Here is a 16,386-nt window from a genome sequence, read left to right on the forward strand (position 1 = left end):
AAATGTAGAGTGACAAAAAAAACCCCAAAAAACCCAAAGGATTAAATTATACAGAATTATGAATTATAATTTATAATTAATTATAGTGATGGAAATAGAGTAGAGTGACCAGACACGCCGGTTTGGCCAGGATTGTTCCAGTTTCAAGCTGGCCGTTAACGAGTCCTGACGAATATCTCTGTCTAGAACACTAAAATGTCCTAGTGTTCAACATTCGCTACCAAATAATATCACTTGTTCAACAGTGTAGAATAGAGCAAAAAAAAGGAAAAAGAAAGAAAGATTGAAGCATTTTAGTTATTAAGGGTCCCTGGTTTGGGTTATCCTTAATTAGAGTATGTCACAAGACAATTATACCCCAGCACAGCCTCTGTTCCTGACATACCTTTGGAGCAGTCCACACCGTGGAACCCTGGGAAACAGTGGCACACGCCTGACGTGCACTCTCCGTTGCCATGACAGTTCTGAGGGCACTCCTGCACAGAGTCTGCAGGGACGAAGCAGGAGAACAAAAGATCATACCAATGGAAAAAAAAACCGAAGAAAAAAAAACAGTTCATGTTTTTCTGTGAGCAGTGTTAAGACAGACTACAGCCTGCATCGTGAGCGGTGTTAAGACAGACTACAGCCTGCATCGTGACAGCAAGGTGAGACCCGTGAGCAGTGTGCAGGTGGTGGAAAGTCAACCAAGTACATTTCATTGCTGTCGGGGAGAAATATCTTATCTCCATATTCAAACTTGTTTGTGTTTTTTCATAAATGAATGTCCAACTTGATCACACTACAGCGTCGCACAAAAGCATCAAAAGTAGCAGATCCAGGGGTTTTGACCTGACAGAGGCGATTTAAATTTGCCATACACACATGGAGTACTCACTTAAGTAGTCACTTAACAATTTGTAGGTACTTTTTTACTTTGAGTAATTGCATTTTTCAATACTTTATACTCGACTGCATCTCAAAGGCAAATATTGTAATTTTTAGTCCACCACAATTATTTGACAGCTTTATTTACTACGAGTTACTTTGCATAATAAGATTATTAATACAAACCCCTAAGCCCCTTTTCATACTTTGGCTATTTGAAAGTAGTTGATCTACAAGCTCAGCTCACAACGCATCACATGCATCGTGACACGTCGTGAGTTTGTAGATTTGATATTTTATTTTATTTTGTTACTTCGAGTACATTTTGATGAAAATACTTTTGTACATTTACTCAAGTAAAATTCTGAATACATGCAGCCTTTTACTTGTAACAGTGTATTTTTTTATGTTGTGTTCCCATTGCTACTTTTACTTCTTCTTTACTTAAAAATCTGAGTAAACACTAATGAGTCACCTCACCAGGAGACTCACTTTGATCTTTTCTTTCGTTGTTTAACGGATTTCCTTCTTTTTTTTGAGAGGAGGGGGATCTTTTAGTTCTTTGAAGTGAGACTAGACTCATTTTGCACTCAGATGACAAGTAAGTGCACCAACACTGCAGGAGTGTCTGATGTAGCATGTACAAGCCCACCCCAAGAGACATGGCTTGACCAGCGCCTAAACCCTCAGTCCCCCAGGGCTCTGCACTTCCCCTCATGTTTAGTCCCCCAGGGCTCTGCACTTCCCCTCATGTTTAGTCCCCCAGGGCTCTGCACTTCCCCTCATGTTTAGTCCCCCAGGGCTCTGCACTTCCCCTCATGTTTAGTCCCCCAGGGCTCTGCACTTCCCCTCATGTTTAGTCCCCCAGGGCTCTGCACTTCCCCTCATGTTTAGTCCCCCAGGGCTCTGCACTTCCCCTCATGTTTAGTCCCCCAGGGCTCTGCACTTCCCCTCATGTTTAGTCCCCCAGGGCTCTGCACTTCCCCTCATGTTTAGTCCCCCAGGGCTCTGCACTTCCCCTCATGTTTAGTCCCCCAGGGCTCTGCACTTCCCCTCATGTTTTCACTCTACACATTAAACCCTCAGTCCCCCAGGGCTCTGCACTTCCCCTCATGTTTTCACTCTACACATTAAATATCAGTCCCCCAGGGCTCTGCACTTCCCCTCATGTTTTCACTCTACACATTAAATATCTTCGCTGAGGATGGCTGATCTAAAAGCTCAGACGTTCGCGTCATTCTAAATCCTACACGGCATGTGGATCATGCTTTTTTCATGCTTTTTACGAATGTTCAACCCAGACTGAGACGCTAGGGTTTATGTGGTTAAAATTTAACTTCATTGTAGGCTACATCAAATAGTGAAAATAGCCAATGTAGAAGCTCACAAAGCTTGTATTTATATCTGCTATTACCGCCGAATGTCTATTTTCGACTAGTATTGCATGCCCAGAATGGAATAGAATGTGCCGCAAGGAGAGCACGGTCATTCTTCGTTTTTTCTTCACCAATTAAGAAAGTGACGATTGTAAGCTTTCGAATTATCTGTCATACATTGAATTCTGAAAAAAAATATATTTATTTGACAAGAAGGTAACTAACCCTATGCCTAACCCTGACCTCACACTGACCTAATGGTCGAAATTCTAAGCGGACTTTGTTTAGAATGTGTGTTTTGTAAACCCAAAACTGATGTTCGTTTTAGTGAATTGTTTTTTTTCCCATTTCTTTTCCAGGAGAAAGAAAGGACACCCGCACACCGCTACTTGCCAGGTTCAAGAGCATTTATTTTTAATAGCAGAGAGCAATGTTTCGGTCTTGCGATCTTCCTCAGGCGACCTAGCCTGGTGTGCGGGTGTCCCTTCTTTCTCCTACGTTGTATGCCTCGTCACCATCGCAGCTGCTCCAGATTGCCTACCGGGTGTGCGGAAGTCATCTCTCTATAATCTATTTTTATTTCCCAACATTTACATTTGTATAATATGAAAAAATAAAAAATAACAGAAGAATCCATAAAAACAAGCCATTGATTTGCACAATTTCACATTTGCCTATACTTGCAGCACATTCTATCAGATCCAAACAGACAGACAGCCATTAAGGCATAGCCTACAGACGGAGAGGCCGAGAGGCGCGTTGGCCACAGAAGCGGGCGTGGTTATAAGCACAATCAACCGTGTAGGATTTAGAATGACGCGAGCGTTCCAACTCACCCAGGGCCGTGGTGCTGAAGGACACGGCCTCCCTGTCCTTGCCGTCATTGTAGAAGGCCAGGTGCCAGGTCCCCGGCTCCAGGTACTGGACAAAGATGGCCTCGTTCAGAACCACCGTCTGAACGGACCGCTTCTCCCTGGGAGCCTCCAGGACACTCCACTTCTCCTTACCGTCCAGCCTCTCCATGTAGTCATACTGATAGAGAGAGAGACAGCGGGAGAGAGAGGGTCATGGTGCTGATTGATCATACTGACACAGAGAACAGTGAGAGGGGAGTAAGTTAAGGCGCTGTAACCGCTGTTTCCCCAACAGACCTATTTGTGGGTCACGGATCAACTTTCATGACTTGAGTAAAAATATTTTATATTACAATTGAGAGCACAGCTGCGCACAGCTTTGTGTGCAGTTCGGGTGGCCAAGTCATGACCGTCCGGACCGTGACATATGCGGAGTCTGCGGAAGTTCCGTTTACGCCTGTGATTTGTGGCCGTTATATACATCACTGACTTTATCTCTGCGTTTTCAACCGCACACAGCTTTGTGTCTGTTCGCAGTTTCCCTTTTCCCCCTTTGATGTGAGTGAGCAAGGCCAAAGACACATCGCTGTCTGCCTTTGTTCAAAATGTACGCTTTGTGTGTGTGATTCTCACTCGGACACACAATATTAAATTTGGCAAACATACATGCAACTCTGATCAAGATGTGCAGTGTCCTTTTCTATAGATCATAAAACACAGATTTAAACAAATGCAAAAACATGAAATTAACTAAGAATGACTACAACTATACAGAGACCTCCTGAAATTAACAGATTAATCACATAAATGGCAAATTGTAAATGGTTTTATCCAAATCGCTTTACATAGAGTGTGCATTACATTCACCCATTCACAAACACATTCATACACAGATGGTGGAGGAAACCATGCTAATCGGGAGCAATTAGGGGTTCAAAGTCTTGCTCAAGGACGCTTCGACACTAACTCTGCGGGAGCCTGAGATCGAACTGTGGCAGCTCTACCCCTGAGCCACTGCCGCCCCACGTATCCCACCCTTCTTAATCACTCTCTCTCTACCCCGGCTGCAGCTCTATAAGTTACTTTGCAATAGCACAATTCTTCTCTGGTCTATCGGCTCTTAGTAAAAATCTAATTATGCAGGCGACCCGATAGACGAGTGGTTCAGGGGCTCTAAAGAAACAGTGTCCTCCGTTTGATTCCAGGCGGCTCAGACTATTTGCACCATGTCACTCCACTCTCTCTTTATCTGCGTCAACTCCTATCTAAGACTCAGGGAAAGGCCAAACAATAACAATACAAAAGAAATTGAAATCAAATTAATCTGTAATTGAATCCAAACACGGATGTATAAGCCTCAGTAACTATTTTTTATGTAGAAAACTGCAGGCAGGTGCTCTTTGGAGAGGGTTTCAATAATACAGCACACAAGTTCTTTAAAAGTTCTATACCTTTGAGTAAAGATCAACGTGGGAGGAGCGGGCATTCATTAAAAAGTCGATGCATCGATTTCATTAACACAGGTCGATTCAGGTCGAAGACATGTTCACGTCGTGAACGTGGAAGGTAATAGCAGATTGTATTCTGATGGTGTGCCAACTGCTGCTGGCTGCTACAGTATAATGTTAATATAGACCTGTCATCTATTGTGTTCTGAAGGTCGGCTGCTGTGCCACTAGTGTTAATTATATTTTGTATTGTGTTCTTATGGCTGCCTGGCTGGACCGCTGTGCTGTACGCTGTGTGCCAATTATGCCCGCTCTTTTGTTGTGTTCTCTGGTCTCTGTGCCAGTGTGCGTGTGTGCCTGCACTGTTTAGTGTTTACTATTACATTTTTATGTTTTGATAATCAGCACCTTGCCATAGATACAAGATACATACACTGTGTGTAGCCTAGCTATGTCTTTTCTAATGGGTTTCTGTGCCCCCCCCCCCTATTGTTACATACTGTAACAATATTGACAGTATCCAAATTCAAATTAGAGTGGCCCCAATTACAGCACTCCACCCACCAAAAAAAGAGATAGCCTAGAACATAATATTAAAATCTCCTATAACCCATATCTTATTAACCATCCATGTTCTGTCCTCCTTTTCACCCCAGCTATTCTCATTATTCTGTCTCTTTGAATGTGCCTCCAGCTTTTCTGAAAGATGTTCCAAAGAGAAGGCAGAAACGTGGCACTTTTCAGTTCTGCGGCGGTATCTGAAGACTCTCTGCTTCCTCCGAGTCCCTTGATCATATCATTTTGAGCATTATTGTGGGTATTCATCTTAGATCAATAGCATTTATAAAAGTAGTGTGGGTCGCACTCAGAGTGGCAAGAGAGAGTTGACCTTTTTATGATTTCTTACACGTCAGAAAGAACAAACGTTTCAGCTATCCAGCCTTCGTCAGTGTGTTCATCTTCAGCAGAGTCATTCCACACTTTCAGTGTCGCTGTCTCTCTTTTCAGCATAACACTCATTAGGCCTACAGCATTTTTCTTGTCAATCCCATTACAAATTTCTGTCTTATGAAGTGGTACTCGGAATGCATTGCATGTACATGTAGCTCAGACTTTAGTGACGCAAATAGTTGTCAGAACTTTCCAGGTGCCAGTGGTGGAAATTAAGTAACTACGTACATTTACTTACTGTACTTAACACATTGATTGCTAACTGTTGAAATTCTACTCAGGATTGCTTCTGCTAAGCGATTAACATTGGACTTTTGAACTTTTTAGGGGCCCACAGCGAGGGGCCTCTTATAGGACATCGCACATTGCATAAATCAAAAGGAAGCCAAACTAGTCCACTTCAATTTAAAAAAAATAATATGATTCTACCATCTTCCATTCTGGAGATATTGACCTTTTTCTAAAACCTGCTTTTCACTGCACGCTGCTCTTTTGAAAAAACAGCAGAGATATGGAAGGTTGAAGTTGACAGACATTGACAGACAGATATAAAAATGAACACAAATAATATCATATACATACTACACACTGAATGAAAGCCCTGAATGTCTACTTTTAGGAGGAAAACAAATACACATGGTCCCATGTATAGTTTGTCAGTAATTGGCTGTTGAATGCAGCTTGCGCCCACCAGAGAGGATTTCAGAAAATGCATGGACCTGAAGAACCATTATTCACAAAATAAGGCCTATAGCGACATGTACATACTATATACCGTATGAAACAGAAGACTCTCTGCTTTCATAAGAAAAATACTTCTACTGTAATAATAATACAAATCACACCCCTGTGAAGTGAGCAGTGCAATGTTGCACAACATTGCACTGCTCACTTCACAGGGGTGTGATTTGTATTATTATTACAGTAGAAGTATTTTTCTTATGAAAGCAGAGAGTCTTCTGTTTCATACGGTATATAGTATGTACATGTCGCTATAGGCCTTATTTTGTGAATAATGGTTCTTCAGGTCCATGCATTTTCTGAAATCCTCAGAGTATTTTAGACAAGACAAGGAACTGACAACTAAATATTCACAAAATAAGGCCTATACATACTATATACCGTATGAAACAGAAGACTCTCTGCTTTCATAAGAAAAATACTTCTACTGTAATAATAATGAAAATCACACCCCTGTGAAGTGAGCAGTGCAATGTTGCACTGCTCACTTCACAACATTGCACTGCTCACTTCACATGGGTGTGATTTTTATTATTATTACAGTATTAGTTTTTTTCTTATGAAAGCAGAGAGTCTTCTGTTTCATACGGTATATAGTATGTACATGTCGCTATATGCCTTATTTTGTGAATAATAGTTCTATAGGTCCATGCTTTCTCTAATCAGACCAGTGTGTGTCCAGTGGAAACCTCGTATGAATCTGATCTCAGGTCAGAATGGGCTAAAGTTCTCTCTGAAAAAGAGAATTTTATAAATGAAATGGATTCAATAGTCTAGTATTGACAAACAGTATATGGGATATGTGTATTTTATTTGTTTTCCTCCTAAAATTAGACATTTAGGGCTTTCATTCAGTGTGTAGTATGTATATGATAATTTATTTATGTTTATATCTGCCTGTCATGATAACGTCATGATGATGATTCTATGCACATATGTGATCATTGTCTCAGTAAACAAAATCAACAGATCGTTTCAGAACGATAGCATAACAGTGACTTGAGAGGTTGACATGTCTGGACATGAACCACAGGAGCGACTCAACTCGCAGTGGGGGGGGGGGGGGGGGTTCCACGACATGTCTGGACATGAACCACAGGAGCGATAAGCGTAGCCCGGCTGGCTGTGATTTCGACAAAATGACAGACAACACGATGGCTTCCGCAGCTTAGGATTGTATTAGTTATCCATTACAAACGGGTCGATTACGTCCCAGACGCCTTATCACTGCAATTGGCTGGCGAAGGCGCTATGGCGATTATGGTGATCAACTGCCGAGAATCTTTTTTCCGAGAATGAGAGTAGCATTGCAAACTGCAAAACGATCGATCGCAACTCGCAGTGTGGGGGGGGTTCCACGGTGTGATATCTGCTAGCCTAGTATACTGCTTCTTTGTCCAAACATGGCTGACGCGACGGCGAAAAAAAGACAGTTGGTCAGATGTATACTGCTTCTCCTATGGCGGTCCTTCGAGAATACGTCATTCGTTTCGCGTATACCTGTCCGTGTGCGTGAAATGGCGATCGACCGTTGGAGATTATTCTTGGTTTATATACGGGTTTATATTTCCGAGAATGAGGCGGCAGACCGGTGAGTTGTCGTTGGAAAGAATTAGAAAGGGCTGTGTCGAGTGGATCTGTGTGAATGAGTGGGGGGGGGGAAGAAACTGTAATGCGATGGAGAGATGCCTCGGGAGAAACCATGTAGAAACAGGAGGGGAAGGGGAATCGAGTGTATTCACAAATTTCACACACACACTAGAAAATGGGTAGCTCCATTTTAGATCCCCTGATCTGCGTTGGTCTATGCCGTGTGCAGGACGGCGATGCCGCCTCCCCAGTACGTCGTAATGGATACGGCATGCCTGGAATGTGGTTAGACCAGGCCTCTTTTCAGGAGGTGGGGGGCTTTTAAACTCCCGGATCTCATAGCGGATCTTTCTGGAGATGATCGGTGTTACATTATGTGTTGTCCGGGCGTCAGAGAAGTTGATGTACAGTATACAGTAAAAACACCAATAAAACGCTTTAGAGCGTGATGCGCAGACGGCGCTCGAGATTAATAAAACGCTTTAGAGCGTTTTGCGCAATCGATGTGATAAGTACAATTTTGAGGTATTTGTACATTACTTGAGTAATTCCATTACATTTCAGATCCAAATGTTATACTTTTACTCCACAACATTTATGTGAAAACGTTACTAGTTACTTTGTAGATTTTGATTATTATTACAAAACATACTTCAGCCCTATATATATTTCGGCTATTTTCAAAAGATTTGTAAGCATTTGAAAACTTGAAATGGGACATTATGCATAGTGAGTACTTTCTACTTTTGGTACATTAAGTACATTTTGAGGCCAATACTTTTGTACTTTTACTCAAGTACACTTTGAATTCCGGACTTTCACTTGTAACGGAGCAGTTCTACATTTCATATCGATACTTTTAATTAAGTAAAATAATGGAGTACTTTTTCCACCCTGCCTTGATGCTATAGATAGAGGTCAGAACTGTACTATGGAGACTCTCTTGGGGGACTTTGATGCTATAGATAGAGGTCAGAACTGTACTATGGAGACTCTCTTGGGGGACTTTGATGCTATAGATAGAGGTCAGAACTGTACTATGGAGACTCTCTTGGGGGACTGCCTCCAGAGTTGCTTTTCAGGGCTTGTAACTGTCTTAGGATCCTTTCTTGCCTGCATTGTCATTCTTTTAAGAACAGATACAGTCAGTACTCAACGCACACTGCAATATTTCATTGCACTGGAAATATGCGTGAGTCAGTACAAGAAATGTCCAGGATTTTGATGGGTAAGAATCAAAAGGATATTTACCAGGCAAAACATAATAATAAAATAATAATAAAATAAAGATTTTGGCAGGAGTGGATCTTTATGGTCAATAAATTGACCACGATGCCTAACAGCAAATTGTTTATCTCGGGATCTATATTGGAACTCCAGCTCCAGCGTGGGGAATAAGATAAATAATTAAAAAATATATATCTTTCTGGAAAATATATTTTTGTTTTAAAAAAAACGTGAAAAAATCATATCATAAACCTAATATCGTGAATGGAATCGTATAGTGAGTTGGTTTTACTGTATACTCATGACTAGTATACAGTAAAAAAAAACAAAAAAAACATTGATCATAAATGTTGGTTCAGTGTGTACCTTATAGCGAGTTGAGTGAATGGTTACATGACTAGTATACAGTATAAAACATTGATTATAAATGTGGTTCAGTGTGTACCTTATAGTGAGTTGAGTGAATGGTTACATGACTAGTATACAGTAAAAAAACATTGATCATAAATGTGGTTCAGTGTGTACCTTATAGCGAGTTGAATGAATGGTTACATGACTAGTATACAGTAAAAAACATTGATTATAAATGTGGCTCGGTGTGTACTGTACCTGTGCATGTGAGGGCGGCAGGCCTTTCCTCATGTAAACTCCAAACAGAGCATCTTTGCCCAAAGAGATGTTGAACTTCAGGAAGAGTGGCGAACGTAGATGCAGCAAAGATCTCAAAAACACACCTGGAGGGAGACGATATCAGTATCACTGAGTCACGTCACGTCACGTCACGTCACGTCACGTCACAACACATGAAAGTAGTCCAGTACCTGGTGGAACGTCTTGGCTCAGTCTCCTTCCAACCTCCAGCTCTCCAGACCAGATGCTGGTGTTACGATATGGCCAGGGACCTGGAGGAGAGAGAGAGGGGTTAGAGAGAGAGAGAGAGAGAGAGAGAGGGAGAGAGAGAGGGAGGGAGAGAGGGGGAGATTTCCCAACAAATTCTTCCTTTTTGGAAGATTTCCCCTTTTTTTGAGGGGCCTATATACAGGTTTAATGTTTGTCTTTAGTTCAATGTTTGTTTTGTAAACGCCATTGACAATGAAGGGAAAATGTACGTCATAATGTGCCTCATTACGTCATATTGTTTCTTTATTGTTAATGGCGTTTAATGTTTGTGTTGGCACCGTTTGTTTTACATCACCATTACATCACCTAATCAACATGAGTTAGACTTAACATGCGCTCGTGCTCGTGTGTCCATACATGTGGTGCACACGCTTCGTGTGCATGTGTGTGTGACTCCTCTGAGGAGTATATATTTGCCTGGTTCTCTCCCAGTATTGTTCTCTCTCTAATATGCTAGGATATGAGCCTAGAACATACATTCATTGTGTTGAAATATTAAACAGAGTGCTATTTCCCTTGGCTTTAAGATGTTATAATAACATTTGCAGTTATTAACAATTAGCTGCTAATACTTGATGCCGTTCTTTGTGACATGTGCTCTTACCCCTGCCAGTGGAGGGCACTGTAGCCACATCATCAAGGTTACCTGGCAACCTGGTTATTGCTGTGGTCACCAAGTAGCTGTCAACAGGCCGCAAGCGCCACGTTAGACCCAACACATTCAGAGCTGGAGAGAGAGAGAGAGAGAGAGATCGAGAGAGAGAGGAGTGGGGTACGAGAATGAGAAGACACAAAATGATTGATCGTAATACAGTGTCACACTAACGTATCACACAAGTAGCAGATCTGCAGCTCGTTAGATCTGCTACCTTAGCTTTTTTTTAATTGAATCTTTTTGTTTGTAGACATTTGTCTTTCATCATGACTAGATTGCTCCACATTGTAGATAGCTCCTCAGTGTTTTGTCACAAATGGGCTTCCGTAAAAAGGCGAACTACCGTAAGACCCACCGGAGCTGCGATTTGCTTAGCGAGTTCTCGCTAACGACCGGCCAGGAAAGCATCTGCTGCTCACGGGTGAAAGTACCACTGCCGTGCCAGGGGACCAATTTATGTTGACCAGAGAGAGCTCTAAATAAAATATTGTATTTTATATGCCCGAAAAAGTATACAGTATGAGAAGCTGGGGTTCTGCTAGACTGGAGAATAGACTTTCTTTTTTTTTACAAAATTTTTATCCCACGATTTTGTAACCCAGTTTTCTTTTCACCCAGTGCCAATTATCTAATGTAATCCTGGGCGCTACACTTCCTCTGCCAACCTGGGGGGGCAACGGACTGACCTCATGCCTCCTTCTATGCATGAGGAGTCCAAGCTGCTTCTTTTCACCTGACAGAGGGGAATTTCCCCGGCCGGACGTAGCGCGTGGAAGGGACACGTTATTCCGACCAGTTCCTTTCCCCTCCATCAGGCGCCCCGGCTGGCCAGGGGGAGGTAGTTTTTAGAGACCAGGATTACGGCATGTTTTTGTGAGGGTACCTACCCTAGGGGACACGGGGAGAACATGCAAACTCCACACAGAAAGGCCCTATCGCCAACCCCCGCCTCGGGTATGGGCACTGATGACGCGGAGGAGGGAACACGCCGCCAGTGCCCACAGAGTCCCCAGCGGGAATCGAACCCAGGACCTTCTAGCTGTGAGGCGACAGCACTACCAACTGTGCCACCGTGCCCTCAAAAGAGGAGAATAGACTTTCACCAACACAAAACAGGCTTTGTTTCGGTGAGTACTGCATGGCAGTGGAATTTTTACCCGTGAGCAGCAGAGGCTTTCCTGACAGGGCGTTCATTAGTGAGAACTCACTAACGCATTGGACCAGGGCTACGGTGTGACCTTACCATGCTCTACCACCTCACTCGAAAAGTACATCTTCGTGATGACACTGATCACATGACTCCAAGTTCTACACCTCCAGTTCTACGCTAAATGGAGGGGGGGGGGGGACTTTTTTAATTATTTATTTCCACACAACAATTCTAAAATAATTATATTAATGATATATTTCAATGTCGAAAATGAGTGGTACTGGCCTGGGCCATGGCTCAGCGGTCCAGGCAGTGGCAGTCTGGCAGTGTGCCATGGGTTCGACTCCCGATCCTGACGGCCTATACTGCACGTCACCCCCCCCCCCATCTCTATCCCCATTTGCTGTCAGCGTACTGTCTGTCCCTCTATAAAGAATATTAAAAAAGGCTAAAGCAAAAAAATGAAGTAAAAAAGAAAAGTGGTATTCCCCTCTAGTAAGAAAATGGTTAGTCCGGAATTCTCCTTTAAAACGACGGAGGCACGATGTCTGAAGAGGACTTGAGCCACAAGAGGCACCGCCGAGCGAGCCGTCAGCCGTCAGAGTCACCGTGCACAACGTTGTGAAGTCCGCTTAGCAAATCCCTCCCCCATCAGTCAACATGTGCTGTACCCCGGTGTGTCAAACATTTAAAGCGTGGTCAAATCCGTCCCAAGCCGTCACCCGTTTCCCGTCTTGGGAGTGAGACGGCGTTGGGAGTCAGGACAACAGTGGTGTTGTTGGTGGTGTGGTGAGACCGGCTCACACAATGACTGACACTCTCAGTCAAGCCTGGCGATCATGTTCCATGCTGTCAATCAAACCAGTGCCCATGGCGATACACTTGACCACACACACACACACACACACGCGTCCATGCACACACACACATACGCACACACACACACACACACACACACACACACACACACACACACACACACACACACACACACACACACAGACGCACCAATGAAGTATAACTCAGGCTTAACACACGCATGCACACATGCACACATGAACAAGTGAAAGTGGAAAGCATGAAGCAGAAAGAAAGGTGGTTATAATGGCGACGAAAACCCAAATTGTGCAATTTAACGAGCCATTTCAGAGGCGCTGCCACTGAAATGGACCAGACACAATGCACATTTTTTTGTTTTGGGTTTTTTGGGTCATTTGGGAGATATTGTGGGCATCTAGCATAAACGCATTTGCTTTTGACTTGTCAGCCTTTTCTGCCTCACTTGTTTTCTTAAGTATTTGGCATCTCATATGGCACGGGCGCAGAAAAGTAATTTTGTATTTTAAAAGTAAAAATGCCAGACCATATAATTATTGATTATTATTCAGTCGCAGTGGCATGAAAATAACAATGGGAGAGGCCAGATTGTCCACAATTTGGTGGAATTTCTTATATTCCAGTGTGGAAAGGCCTCACACTTTCTTTTTTTTTTTAAGATATTTTTTTGCGGCTTACGCCTTTTATTGATTTTTTTTGAAGGGACAGACAGTAGGCTGACAGGAAACGGGAGAGAGATGGGGGGATGACATGCAGTAAAGGCCGTGTCGGGTCCGGGAGTCGAACCCGCGGCACACTGCGACTGGATCACCAGTCCGGTGCCCAGACCGTTACGCTACGGCCTGGGCCGGCCTCACACTTTCTATCAAATAACTCTTCATATTATTCCACTGCCCTTGTGTTCTCCTTCCCTTTCTGTCCATATCTCTTTCTGCCATTCACTAAATTGTTTCCTGAATGTTCCAAGGCTCCTCTGGTATCATCAGATAAAAAAACTAAAAATAAACTAGGGGTGCACCGAAAGGGTTTAGACACCGAAAGAATATTACCAAAACAAGATGTTTAGAGCAGTGGTTGTCTAAATTTATAGCACCTTTCGTCATATTAAAGGTGCGTCAAATTAAATATGTAAATACGTAAATATGTAAATCTAAGTATGTCACAAGGAAGACTGGAGAGAATATTTGACAGGACACTAATCCATGTATCAGTGCCCTGTCGGCCAGGTGTAGCTAATCAGTTAATGGTACACTTCAGTAATGAGGCTAATTTGTGCCTGATGGAAAATGAAATAAAAGCTATAATAGGCCTATAGATAGATGTCATTCATTTAAGGTGGTTGCACACTGGACGCATTTTTCGGAAAACCGATGGAGAAACGCCGCTAGAAATCCGAAAAAACTTGCTCGGTGTGTGGGGACTTTTATTTCGCACATTATAGATGTAATTGACCCAAAATCCACCCGAACTGCGGTTACCTGCCGCAACCACGGCTAAAACTGCCATCCGCGCATCTCTGCTGTATATACATGCAATGTAATGTATACACATGTATGGCCACACACAGCTCCAACGTCAAGTATGTGGACGACACGACTATGATGAGACGGCCTACAAGGACGAGGACAGAACACTTGGTGTCGGAAAAACAACCTCGCTCTCAACGTCAACAAGACCAAGGAGCTGATCTTCCACTTCAGGAAGACGAGGACGGAGCATGCCCCTATTCACATCGACGACTTGCAGTGGAAAAGGTGACTTTCAATTCCTTGGATTATCTGGTAGACGCACGTGTGGCCCAACGATGGCTCTATTGCCTCTGGTGCCCGAAGACATTCATGGTGAGCCCCTGTATCCTCAGGGCATTCTACTGTACAACAGTACTGTGGCATTGACAGCATCCTGATGAGTGGCACCACCGCCTAGTATGGGAACTGCACTGCCCTCGACCGCAAAGCACCTCAGAGAGTAGTGCAGACAGCTCACAGTGACACATCGTATAGGGGCTGAGCTCCAGGAAGTGCACTATATTGATTTTGTTTTAGTCATAGTCTTTTCAATAAAATTCTCATATTTTGTTATATTTTAGTAACCTGAAATGTTTTACCTTTAGTCTAGTTTTAGTTGACTAAAGGCCTTTATGGTGTCATAATAATGGCTGATTTTACACCAGCCAATCTGCGATGTGTTTATATGTGTGTATTTCAGCATGCAACCAAGTGTAAAATGACTTGTCTTTTAGTTCTACTGGATCTTGTTTCCACATAGTTCCTCACTAAGATTTTAGTCTAGTTTTTATGTATTGACAAAATTCTAAATACATATTTTAAGTGTTACTTTTAGTCATCATCATGGCTTCATTTGGTTTTCGTCAGTGGAAAAAGGTTGTCGACGAACATTCTTCATCATAGTTATAGTCGATGAAATCAACACTGCCCCATTGTTGCGATTGCGACCACAGCCTGGCCATTGATACCGGATTATCAAGAGCCACAAGAGACACAAGAGATAAGGCAGAGCTTATCTAACAACTGGCAGACTGTTGGACAAAACCCAAGCCTGTGCCTTTATCGATTGTGTATGAATGTGATTGCTCTTTAACTTTTTGATCCAGGACTTCTTTTAATGTGCATTACAATGATTTGAATTCACCCTTTGTCGAGTCCCGCCCGTGGTTGTGCCCCTCTTCGCACCCACTGGTTGCCGTTTTGTGGTTGGACAAAAATCCTTTCTCTCCACTACCGTTGAAATAACGTGTTTTTCAGTTGCTTCGTATTGATATTCTGTGCATTCAATTCTTATTTTAAACTTGGTGTCAGTAAAAAAAGGAACATCACAGGTGCAGCATTGTGACTGGGCAATGGGAATATCATGTTTGCTTTTAGCTTTTTCCAAAAATGATGTTTTAGCAAATTCAACAAACAAGGCAGAACCAGGGTGGAACAAAAGAGCCTGCTGGTTAGTCAGTCAGGGACCAATCAGAAATCTGACAAATGGTGAATTGATTGATGATGCTCTTTTATGCACAATTACACATCATAATAGTACAATTACCCAATATGTGCACACAAATATCATGCAAATATATTTGTGTGCGCAAATGGGTTCGCTATAGCCGTAGACATGCACACTATTCTCACCTAGCCAGATGAAATGTAAAAACGTATTCTGCAGCCCAGAACCAATGCAAAGACTTTAGGCCTGTCCTTTATTTTGAGGAGGTGAAATAATCAGCTTTCCAAGCAGGTTATCGGTGTAGCGTAGGTTTATCAGCAACAGTGACCGTTCTAGTCCAGGTTGGCCCCCAGACACAATGAGCAGGCAGAGATGTCTGATTGTCTGGATATGGAAGACTACACAAACACTCACCCACACACACACGGACACACACACACACACACACACACACACACACACACACACACGGACACACACACACACACACACACACACACAGCACACGTACGCACACACGCACAAACTGCTTTTCTAGACAGCTCGCCCCCTAGGAGCCATGCCGTTCAGAAAGTGGAAAGTGAAACAGTGTTCTTGTGAAACAGTAACCTTGGTAACCCATATGGGGAGCAGCTAGCTAGGCCCTATACTGTAGCTGCCCTAGAAGCTGCCTGGCTGCTAGGGAGCTTCTTGGTCCTCTGGGTGCACTGTGTGACTCTGAGGGAAATGACTGCAGGTTCCAGTTTTTTGTGACTTTGTGTTAGATTGACTGGCAGAGAGATTACAGAACTATACTGTACAGGCGAGAGAGAGAGAGAGAGAGAGAGAGAGAGAG

General features: G+C 43.0%; 1 protein-coding gene across 1 annotated transcript in view; it reads right to left on the reverse strand.

Annotated features, from left to right (window-relative positions):
- Window positions 1–16,386, reverse strand: part of LOC310855054 (teneurin-2-like) — a gene marked incomplete at its 5' end in the record, with an annotated part of 111,946 nt that overhangs the window by 60,322 nt on the left and 35,238 nt on the right. Inside the window, 5 exons of the mRNA XM_083759909.1 lie at window positions 386–487; window positions 3,080–3,275; window positions 9,664–9,788; window positions 9,876–9,956; window positions 10,559–10,681. Coding sequence (XP_083616035.1) covers window positions 386–487; window positions 3,080–3,275; window positions 9,664–9,788; window positions 9,876–9,956; window positions 10,559–10,681 — 627 coding nt within the window. The remainder of the gene's footprint in view (window positions 1–385; window positions 488–3,079; window positions 3,276–9,663; window positions 9,789–9,875; window positions 9,957–10,558; window positions 10,682–16,386) is intronic.

This window comes from Protomyctophum parallelum (assembly GCF_964188405.1).
Source record: "Protomyctophum parallelum genome assembly, chromosome: 1".
In the NCBI taxonomy this organism is placed as follows: domain Eukaryota; kingdom Metazoa; phylum Chordata; class Actinopteri; order Myctophiformes; family Myctophidae; genus Protomyctophum; species Protomyctophum parallelum.